The following is an 11,889-nucleotide window of genomic DNA, read 5'->3' on the forward strand; positions in this document are numbered from 1 at the left end:
AATAGCCTTTCACACATAAATCCTACTAAATTGTTGCAATAGAGCCACAAGTGTAGATCTGGCAATTTTTAATCTTTGCTTTTATACATAATCCAGTAAAGATGGACATCGCCCTAACTGTGTCCATTTTCACACAGCAACAGGGCATCAAATAATTAGATGTGTGACAGTCTGGTATGACATATGGACATAGACAATAGTTTCCAACACAACAGTCTCCCAAAAAGTGTGTCTCAGGTTGACACCCCGTCCCGATTTACACACAAAGAAGCTGTCCCGCCTCTGTTACGACTCGGCTTTTCTCCGGGTACGCCGGTTTCCTTCCACATTCCAAAAACATGCATGCTAGGTTAATTGGCGAATCTAAATTGTCCATAAGAATGAATGTGAGAGTTAATGATTGTTTGTCTATATGTGCCCTGTGATTGGCTGGGGATCAGTCCAGGGTGCACCGCGCCTCTCGCCCAAAGTCAGCTGGTATAGGCCTCTTGAGGATGAGAGAGAAGCAGCCATGATGCGGTGGCAGATCTTGGTCAGTCAAGCATCCATGTAAATGTAAATGGACAGACATAATGGTGACAATGGTGCCTTGTTCCAACTCTACTACTACTGACTTACTTCTGCTGAAGATACACTTAAAGTACGGTTGCCCTAAGGGGTCAAAAAGGCAAAATACTGAACTGTTGCAAATATCAATGATTTCAGACAGATATACAGTATTACGGTAAGGTTTTACTGAACAATTAGATCATTAGTGGATTAGATCGTTAGTGGATTTTGTAAAACTTTTGTAAAAGTTGTGTGTTTTCCTGCTACCAGGACCGCGATGGTGAGATTTCCTCCTTCCAGTTGGTGGGCATGCTGCGTGGCATTGCTGCAGGCATGAAGTACCTCTCTGATATGAGCTACGTCCACCGTGACTTGGCCGCTCGTAACATCCTGGTCAACACCAATCTGGAGTGTAAAGTGTCAGACTTTGGCTTGTCGAGAGTGCTGGAGGATGATCCTGAGGGGACCTATACCACAAGTGTGAGTAGATGTGTCTTACCTAATCAATTAAGTTAGGCTTGATTCGTTAGCCTCCATCTAATCTTAATTATTTCTCTTACCAAGATACTTTGGTCAAGGGCATGCTTTCCACTGTGTGGAAAGAATTTGGGGAAGAACTTGAGAGCCCTGACATCATTTTTGTTCAACAGGGGGGAAAGATCCCCATTCGTTGGACAGCTCCAGAGGCAATTGCATACAGGAAGTTCACCTCAGCCAGCGACGTGTGGAGTTTTGGCATTGTCATGTGGGAGGTCATGGCTTTTGGCGAAAGGCCTTACTGGGACATGAGTAATCACGAGGTGAGATTTAGTTGAAGTGCATGGTTTTAGGTTGCTGGCTCATTTTTTACAACCGTCATCAGCAAAGCTCCGTTCTAAATTGTTTGCAGGTGATGAAGGCTATCAACGAGGCTTTCAGGCTGCCGGCGCCTATGGACTGTCCCTCGGCTGTTTACCAGCTAATGCTTCAGTGCTGGCTGCAGGACCGCTCCAAAAGACCACGTTTTGGGGACATTGTCAGCCTGCTGGACAAACTGCTGCGTAGTCCAGAGTCCCTGAAAGCCATTGCAGACTTTGACCCACGGTAACGGTTATTTAAATATTCATGCAAGGGCTGAGAATAAACACTGTATTTTTCCAGTAGTTTTTATAGAGGTGTCAGTAAACACAATAATTAAAACTTATTAACAGAACTAGAGTACAGTAAATTCCAGACTATTGAGCGCACCTGAAAATTTATTTAAAGAGAAAAAAAATGTTGTACATATATAGGCCGCACTTGTGTATAAACTGCAGGAGACCACGCTGCAACATGGGATAGTTACACAGAAAGAACACTATACACCTTGCAATCCTACCTACACACAGTGTTCCCAGCGTCACTCGTTAGCTCGGATAAGTGAGACATAAAACAGCAGCTGCCGCGGTCCCAGCAGGCCAAGCAGAAGCTGTAGTAATTCTACACTTGATCAAACTTACTAAAGATTTGTCAGATCAAAACACAATCACTGCATAAAAATCCAAAACGTATTATTAGCGTCCACTTCAATACTTCCTGAATCTGCACTGTGAGCATCATGGGAACTGTAGTTCTTTTTTTGGTGAAGCTGCAGGGTTCAAAGCGTGTGAAAAGCCGGAGGTTATGGTAAATATCTACAATTAGAAAATCTAAAAAATAAATTACAATATATTGTAATCTACTCATATAATTTCTACTACGTTACACTCGTCTGCACTCTGTGTGTGCTACCGGTCCCACCTCCACCAACCAAGACAAAGAGACTGTATGACTGACAAAAGGGCTCACTCCATTCATGCCGTTGTTCTATGGAACAAATGCGCCAGGGTGCTGAAAACAATACACAGTGTGAACTCTCTTCCTGTCTTCGCTCACACGTCTCTTCAATATTGCGTGGAAGTCGGGAACAGTACCTCTGGATTGGCAGACGGGGATAGTGGTCCCCCTTTTCAAGAAGGGTGACCGGAGGGCGTGTTCCAATTATAGGGGAATCACACTCCTCAGCCTCCCTGGGAAAGTCTATTCCAGGGTTCTGGATAGAAGGGTACATGGGAGTTTTCCCAACCAGTCTACATGTGCTTTGTGGACTTTGAAAAGGCATTCGACTGTGTCCCTCGTGGTGTCCTGTGGGGGGTGCTGGTTTCCATTGCCAGCAGTAAGTCAAGCCTGTTTCCGGTGAACGTTGGCCTCCGCCACGGCTGCCCTTTGTTACTAAATTTGTTCATAATTTTCATGGACAGAATTTCTAGGTGCAGCCAAGCCGAGGGAGTCCAGTCCAGGCATTAGGATCTCGTCTCTGCTATTTGCAGATGATATGGTCCTGATGGCTTCATGGAGCTGTGACCTTCGTTTACTGGGGAAGTTTGCATCTGAGTGTGAAGCTTCTGGGATGAGACTCAGCACCTCCAAATCCGAGGCCATGGTCGACAAAGGCTGGCTTGCACCCTCCGGGTTGGGAATGAGGTCCTGCCCCAGGTGGAGGAGTTCAAGTATCTTGGGGTCTTGCTCACTACTGAGGGAAGGTTGGAGCGTGAGGTCGATAGGCAGATCGGCACAGCGTCTGCAGTAATGCGGTCGCTGTACTGGACTGTCGTGGTGAAGAGCGAGCTGAGCCAGAAGGCCGTCTAGTCTAGTCTAGTCTGGCTCCCGGACGCCTCCCTGGTTAGGTGTTCCGGGCATGCCCAGCCAGGGAAGACCAAGGACACACGGCGGAATTATGTCCCACAGCTAGTCTGGGAACGCCTTGGTGTCGTCCCGGTGGAGCTGGAAGAGGTGGCAGGGGACCGGGAATTCTGGGCTTCCCTACTGAGACAGCTGCCCCCGCGACCCGGACCCATATAAGCGGCGGAAAATGGATGGATGGTTTAATGGAAAATCATCATCTCGTGAGATCTTGCGACACTCCGACTAAACACTATTTTTGCATTGGCCCTAGAAAAGGACATAGCTCTTACCCTTAAGGCAACAACAATTTCACTGAAGTCTTTCTAAAGCAACACCAAAGCTCTTAAATCTCTTTTTATGTGTGAACGTGTGCAAGAAGGCATGTCTTCTTTTGTGAGAGAGCAGCAAAGCAGGCAAGGGTGGAAAGGGACAAGAGGGCTACCATTGTCATATCTTAATCGTGTCTTTTTTCCTGACTGCTCCAACTGGTTTTTTAACACAAACCGGCTTCCTGCACTGTAATTAAAGCCGCCAGTCATCTTGCCTTTGTTGTGGCCGAGCCTGTCCATTGCAATAACTGGGGTTTTTCTTGTTCTCTTTCTGCAGCGTAGCCATCCGCCTGCCCAGCGTCAGCGGCTCAGACGGTTCCCCCTTCAGGTCGGTGTCCGAGTGGCTGGAGTCCATAAAGATGAGCCAGTACAGTGAGAACTTCAGCTGCGCTGGCATTGTCAGCATGGACCAAGTCCTGCAGATGAAGAACGAGTAAGTGGGACGCAGAGTTGCTGACGCCACATATTTCATTTCATTTTATTATTATTCTTCAAGTCATCACATTGCTCAAGAGTGTTTTTACTCCCAGCGGGACATCTGTTCTTGACTTTCTCCTAGTAGTTTCTTTATTTTCATTTGACCAGGCTGCGGAATGGTTGGCATCATTGTGATCTCCAAGCCTCAGTCATAACTTGTCGAATATTTGTGATGGAAAAAGTAAGAGAAGGAAGAAGAAAGATGTGGCTTTTTGTATTTGCAGCAATAGAATGATGACGGCCGATTGAGGTCACAGCAGTTCTTCTTCTTCTTTCCCTCATCCCTCCTTTTTACCCACACACTTTGCCATGAGTGGCACTTTTGCAAACCCTCAAAAAGTCACTTTTGGCACTTGTGGCTTCTGTAGAAGTGAAGAGAAAGAACATTCTTTGAAGAAGGAGGATATGAAGAAATTGAAGTCCTGCATGCACGCTTGAACTTATCACAAGGTCTTATCTTCTCAGATGTGTAGTAGCTCTTAAAAGGAATGAAATTGCCTAAACATTTAGAGAAAAGGCTTAGTCAAGCACATAATATCTGCTTGTTTGGGACAATAATGAGGGCCAGAGCTTTTTCCAACCGCACAAGCAGCCCAAAGGAACCCACAGGAGCCGTCTTCCCCCGCCTGTATGCCTAACATATCTTAGCTGGCTGTGATTTGGGAGATGTGCCGGATTGTGAAACAGATGACAAACCCTTTTGAAGTGTTTGTCATATGAATGGTGTGATTTTGTGGCCCCACGTCGTCGCCATCTGGTAGCACTCTTGAGGAAACCAGCAGTTATTTACTAGCAGCCGAGTGATTCATGGTCACACGGGGAGAATCCTTGTTAAATAATTAAAGCTGTAATGATGGCTGCTGTGTTTTTAAGTTGCGTGTTGTCCTTTAATGTGAACCTTGCCCCGCCTTCTGTTATCATCAAGTTGGACATAAATGGAGAGGAAGCGGGTGTTTAATGGCCTGGGATGAGTCAGTGATTATTTCAAGGCACAGGAGCGTGAATAGTGGTGCCAGAGTGTAAATCCGGCCTGTTCAAGAAGAACTCTGGCTAGTCCATCCTGTTCACAAAACTTGGAGTAAGATCATTGTCTTATGTAGAAGATCTATGACTCAACTTTTTTGCAGCAGATCCTTAAACAAAGCTGGATGCTCCTGTTAAATACAAGATATATGATTGTGTGCATTTTAGATGGTGGATACCGCTGCTGTGGAATGACTGTATAAAAAAAGCTAACAGGTTAACTTACCTTTATTTCTACTTAAAATTGTGAAATTATTCACTGAGGGCCGCAGGGTAGATTAGTGGTTAGCATGTTGGCCACACAGTCAGGAGATCGGGAAGATCTGGGTTCGAATCTCCGTTGGGCATCTCTCTGTGGAGTTTGCATGTTCTTCCCGAACCTAAAAATTTGGTTAATTGGCGACTCTAAATTGTCCATAGGTGTGAATGTGAGAGTGAATGGTTGTTTGTCTATATGTGCCCTGCCATTGGCTGGCGACCAGTCCAGGGTGTATCCAAAGTCAGCTGGGATAGGCTCCAGCATACACGCGACCCTAATGAGGATAAGCGGCATAGAAGATGGATGGAAATTATGAAATTATTCACTGAAGATGAAGTAGGCATAAAGCTAGAGACTTTATATCAATGGATGCTATTGTCACAAAATGTTTTATTAGACAGCTTGAAAAGCTGTGTCAGAATGAGGATGTTTATATGACAAAGAAATGTTGAAAATAATTTGTTTTATTTATAATGTATTGCTTTATTTGTGTGACCACTTGGACCAGGGCCTCATACACAAGCACGTACAATGTAGTTTTATCATATGATTAATGCAGCCACTTCTCCCAACAGTTATTAATGATAACCACCACGTTGCATAACAGAAGTAAACAGAATGACTCAAAATAATCTGAAAAGTCAAAACCTACAGTCCACTTGCTTGCTCACTCTTGTGCGCAATCTTTGTGTCTTATAATTATTAACGTTGTTCCTCTTTCCAGTTATTAACAATAACTGTCACCTTGTACAGTGTACAATTTGAAATGTTCCACAAAGTCAAACCCAACTGTACGCTTCTTCATGTTTCATGCACATGCATGAAACACATTGGTCATCAAAATGAATGCAATCTGCCAGTTATTAATGATGACAAGCGCCATACCTAATGGAAATAAATGCTTATGTTCTTTCATGTCTCTTTCTAACAGGGATATTAAGAACATTGGTGTCAGGCTTCCTGGCCATTTGAAAAGAATCGCCTACAGCATTTTGGGTCTAAAGGACCAGACGAGCACCCTGAGCGTGTTTGCAGTGTGATCAGCATCGTAAATGGACTTCATATCAAGCACTGAAGCAGAAAGCCCCTTGTGGACTCTTAATTGAGCTGGAGTGATGCTGCACAGGAGGCTGTGGATGGACGCAACCTAAAGAGTTGTGACATCTCTTTGGGGCCGACTGAAAGAAACAAACAAAGGAACTTACTGTACAGTTTTTCTATTCGCAGCAGACTCAACATCAACATTAACAAATAGATGAAGCAATGTACAACTAGGATTTTCTTTCTCTGCATAGATGCAATTCATTTTCCAGGCCTTTCTCGACTTTGCATTCCAGTTTCAAAGAAAAAAAAACTTGTGGGAATGGCTTTGCAAATGTGCACCCAGTATTGAGCAAACACAGAAGGTGTGGCAGCGTGGGAGGAGAGCGCTATAGAGGAGTCTAGCTCTGGCTTCGTTCCACTTCCTGTTCAATCAGTGAGGACACGCGAGGTCACAAGGGGCGCTTGAAAGGAGCTGGAGCTGGCCAAACAGCATCGCTCATTTCAGAAACTAAGCTATAATTTTGTCAGGCTTATATGTATAAGGTACTCTGTAAATAATTGACTTCTGTATATATTCAGGAGTTTACCAAAACCACTGGGATTAAAGAATTTCTAATGTAGCACTTCCTTTGAAAATATTGTGGTTTTGGACATAAGGAATAGAAAAATGTCTTGTTATGCGAAAAAGAAGTGGCGCAAATGAAAAGGCACTCTATCTGATGCTGTTTTTAGCTTGCCGGTAATGAAGATGGAGCGAGTAAGGTTTGCCAGAATGCAAAATACCCATGAAAAAAACGATGTAATGAGGAGATGATTTCATACTAAATAATAGTTTGGGTTGCAATGTCAATGTCTGGTCTATTTTAGTAAACGACACGCACACAAATGGTCATGTTCTTGATTTGAGCAACATGGATGCAAAGGTATGCTTTGACAATGAAGTGCCACTTTTTCCAGACGTTCAAAGTCATTCTTACAAGTGCCTGTTTGTTTGCTTATGCGGTGCTCTTAATTGATGACTGCAAATTGTTGTTACTCATGTTCAACTTCCTTTACTTGAATTTTACAGCATTTTTTTTCCAAGTGTATCTATGATTCTTTTGGAGCTCTAGCTTTGGAAAAGGGATTTTTTTGTATTGTCATTAGATTTACATTTTATATGAGTATTAGTCAGCAGATTTGTAAATTTTCCACTTCTGTTCTATCCAAAGCAAGTTTTTAGTTGCCTCTCCAAAAACAAACCATTTTCAAAAAGCAAAAACCTTCATTTTTGCCTTATATTTTTTTAAAAACTGTATTTAATAGTCTATTTATTTGTTACTTTTTATTTATTCATCCTGATAAACACTGAGCTGGATTATGATTGAAGGTCGCTCTGTCATTCTACATAGAAAAGAAAAAGCTCTAATGTGTCCCTTTTATTGCGGAATATTTTGCTTTCTTTACATACTGTATGTGGAGCAATAAAGTCTTAAACTGAATTTTGGCAAATCTTGATTGATGTAAATTACTGACTTATTTATTTTTGTTTATTTGCTTTTTCTAATGATTATACTGTATGTGATTTCCCTGCTGAAAAAAACAGCATGGAAATTATGCTGGTCTGTGCTGGTTTGGTGCTGGTTTAGCTGGTGGACCATGTTGGTCAGTGCTGGTCTATGGTGGTCTATGCTGGTGGACCATGCTGCATGGACCACCAGCATAGACCAGCATAATTTCCATGCTGGTTTAGGCTGGTGGACCAGCATCAGCAAGGCCTTAATAATGACCCTGGTCCACCAGCATGGTCTTCCTGGTGCAGCTGGTTCACCAGCAATTTTTCTTTAATGATGCAGCACTGGAAAAACTCCAAAGTATATTTTTTTCTAATTTCTAGTCAAAATATCTCATCACACTTAATATAAGACAAATCATCATCTAAAGAGTATGTTGTTACGTCTTGTTAAGTCAAATGGACTTGAAAACATCATGTTTTGAGTCATGTGTCAGCTGAAACAAGTTTTTGTGACATGTTATCTAGTTTTTAAGCTGCTGTGTTATTTGTAAAAGATGACTTGTCTTGTTTTAAGAAATATACTCAAATCAAAACAACTTCTGAAATCTGCTTTATTGAAAACTGCAGAATGCAGGGTTTTTTTTCTTACATTTCTATTCAACCATGTCCATGTGATACAGAAGAAAAACAGAAGGAAGCGCTGGAATTTTTCCCCCCTTTTCTCTGTTCTTTTACACTCTGGATAAATCACACCACATTATACCACAACATTGTCACTGAAAATAAATAAAATACTGACATCATTTACAGTGTCTGCCATATTCAGCCTAAATGGCCCTTCTCACTACAGATGCAAAAATGATGTTTGGTGATGTCTGTGAGACAATGACATGCGGTGAGGTTTATGGTTGGTGAGGTTATTACAATTAGCACAGAAAACCTTCTAGAACGACATCAGAAAACTGGAGTGGATATCAGAATGTTTTCAACCAAACTAAGTTTTTATCAATGCTGCTCGTAACAGTGAGTTAGCACCCAACAGCTAACAGCAGAAAGTCCCATGTCATCAATGACTAAAACCTGGCTTGCAGTCCTTGCACACGCCTTACTAGCATTGTCACTAAAAGGTTATTCCAGCAGCTCTAAAAGAACGTTGATACTTATCTACCTAGTTAGTCTCCTGAAAAGCTCGTCGGTCTTGCTAGGTAGGGAATTCACATTTCCGATGATAATAAAAGGTATCGAAGGCTTGAATCTCCATTTCCTTGCTAGCCGCTTAACTTTCAATTTAGCCGGGGCTCTGTCGTCTCGGTATCAATGGGTAGACAGGGAATAACACCGATGCGGGACGTCGCTCTTATCATACGTAAAAATGTGCTTCAATAAACAAACAGCTGCTTGAAAGGCTGTCACTGGTGGCGGTGGTGTTAATTCCACGACAGAAGGTAATTGAGAGTTGGCCAATATCGTAAAAAAGATAGATAGATAGATAGATAGATAGATAGATAGATAGATAGATAGATAGATAGATAGATAGATAGACAGATAGATAGATAGATAGATAGATAGACAGATAGACAGACAGACAGACAGACAGACAGACAGACAGACAGACAGACAGACAGATAGATAGATAGATAGATAGATAGATAGATAGATAGATAGATAGATAGATAGATAATGCATAATAAGGTAGTAAGACCAGTCCTGTCCAGTCAAATCCTTTGGAATCGGAAATTGAGATATTGAGTTGGACAATATCGGCATATCGGTTATCGGTTATATACATATATATATATATATATATATATGTGTATATATGTATATATGTATACACACACACACACACACACAACTAAGTTTCTCATCGCCGAAATCCGACCAGAACTGGATTTAGGAGACCAAGTGGGGGGATAAGTCGCTGTTGCTGGACTACACCGCTGATGGGCATGTCATACAAATTCATGTCAAAAAATCCTAACGATCCCTTTTAAAAAAGTAAGTTAGCATGAACATGATAGCCACTTGTAGCTCGCCCATGGGACAAAAAGGAGGTAGCTAGCTGTGTAAACAAAGATGCCACAAAGTCGAATGAGATTGAAACGTGAGCGATCACACACGCTGGCTTAGCTTGTGAAGAGCTGTCGTCAATTGACTACACGCTTTAGGGGCTATTTTTCATTTCACAATAAGGAACAAAGTGAACATTGAAACAAGACGTGTACTTTTATCTGGTCACACATAATACATACGCAAGTGCCAACAAGGCAGAGAGGCGGTTCCAGTGCATGTTTATCAAAATAAAGTGCAGTGAAACATTTTTATGATATTTTAAATTGTTTTCAAACTAATTGTGGTCAATATGTGTGTAATAACAATATATAATAATAATAATAATAACAATAATGTGTGTAAATAATAATTTATATATGTATATATATATATAGCATATACAGTACAGTATATCCATTCATACAATAATGCAGCGTCGCCACTGACGGTAGTTGAGTTGCATGCTTTTCATTGCAAACAATAATGGCTACTGTCAGCCGCAACCATGCCACTAAAAGCTCACCAGCAACCAGAACAAGCTCAGTATTGTGAGCAATGTATCGCATATCATATCAAACTGTGGTGTACCCTGAGAATCCCAGCCCTAATGGTTACTACAATTCATACTAATACTTTTGGAGTTTTAGAGTAATGGTGGCTTGATAATTGGGCTGGTGAGTACCGCCAATGTTGTCATCCACCAATTAAAAATGATGTATGTTTTCCATGTACAGTATAAAGGACAGATCGATGAATTTATTGTCTTTGCGGAAGCTCTAATGCGCTTTGGGTGGGCTTCCACGTAACTGAAACACTGCCTAATCGAAAACACATAACGCTCCTCCATCAAAGCGTACATTTACTGAACTGCTACTTGCATCACTTACATACTGTATGTCAAATTTGACACACACACACCAGCAAAGGGTAGTTATTTGTGTTTGTTTGCAAAGTGACATTGACAACTACTTGCCTGGCATGCATTTTACAGCATTGTCTTTTGGTTAGTAGATCATGCTGTCAAGTAGGTCTGCACAAGCGCAAAAAATGTCAATCATGATTTTGCTGCTTAGAATTGAGATTGCGATTCTCTGGGACAATATTTTCACACGTGCGCACACATACGCCAACACACACACCATGTTCAGGGCCATGTGCTTTTATTCCAAATAAATCACACTGTTTTTTAATTATTATTGGCGACTCCTTATTGTCTTATTCTGCTTTAAAGAAACTTCCTTTCAGTGACAGTTGACGGAGGACTTTAATACAGTGGTTCCCAAACTTTTCACAGTCGCATACCCCTTCAGATATGACTGGAAGTCATGTACCCCCGATTACTGCACTCTTAAAAAACATAAACCACACAATGAAACATTTTTTAAATATTATTAAATTTATATTATGACATTATATTTAAAAAATAGGCACACATACGCTACTAATTTAAAACGGAGAGGGTTTTAGAGTGGTAAGATATCTCCTGGCAGTTTTGTCTTCTGTTTGGTGAATTTATTTGCATTAGTGTGTATTGAGTATTTAAGTGGTGGCAAGCTGTGGTAAGATGTGGTGAACTGTGATCTTTATGCTCTTTTGCTGTGCTTTGTTCTGCAACAACTTGGAAATAATCAGTACAATGCAAATAATGTTACACGTAAATGTAATAGTTATAAATAATTATGAAAACAAAGGCACAATAAGGAAATTAATACAGTGCAAGTTTTATTACTGAGCCAAATGGACATATGAGCACATATAGCGTGTGAAATAATGAAAGGGTTAATAGGTGACAGACACATAGTTGGATAATGAGTTAGCACAGAGTACAATGTACTCACAAAAATATATATATATTTATATATTTGATTCCACATACAGAAATGCTGAAGGTTTTAGCGTTGTTCTCGCGTATGAGTGTTTTAAGTTTAATTTTTCCCTAAGGTCATATTTATCTTCTCTTGCTGAGAAGAATTGAATAA

At 41.2% G+C, this 11,889-nt stretch overlaps 1 protein-coding gene across 1 annotated transcript in view; it reads left to right on the forward strand.

Annotated features, from left to right (window-relative positions):
- epha2b (eph receptor A2 b) overlaps positions 1-8,454 on the forward strand; it is a 38,730-nt gene extending 30,276 nt beyond the window's left edge. The window contains exons 13-17 of the mRNA XM_054777919.1: positions 820-1,029; positions 1,200-1,349; positions 1,439-1,632; positions 3,838-3,993; positions 6,251-8,454. Of these exons, the coding sequence (XP_054633894.1) occupies positions 820-1,029; positions 1,200-1,349; positions 1,439-1,632; positions 3,838-3,993; positions 6,251-6,359 (819 nt within the window). The 3' untranslated portion in view covers positions 6,360-8,454. The remainder of the gene's footprint in view (positions 1-819; positions 1,030-1,199; positions 1,350-1,438; positions 1,633-3,837; positions 3,994-6,250) is intronic.
- Positions 8,455-11,889: the final 3,435 nt, after the last annotated feature.

The sequence above is a fragment of the Dunckerocampus dactyliophorus genome, chromosome 1, assembly GCF_027744805.1.
Source record: "Dunckerocampus dactyliophorus isolate RoL2022-P2 chromosome 1, RoL_Ddac_1.1, whole genome shotgun sequence".
NCBI classification, from domain to species: domain Eukaryota; kingdom Metazoa; phylum Chordata; class Actinopteri; order Syngnathiformes; family Syngnathidae; genus Dunckerocampus; species Dunckerocampus dactyliophorus.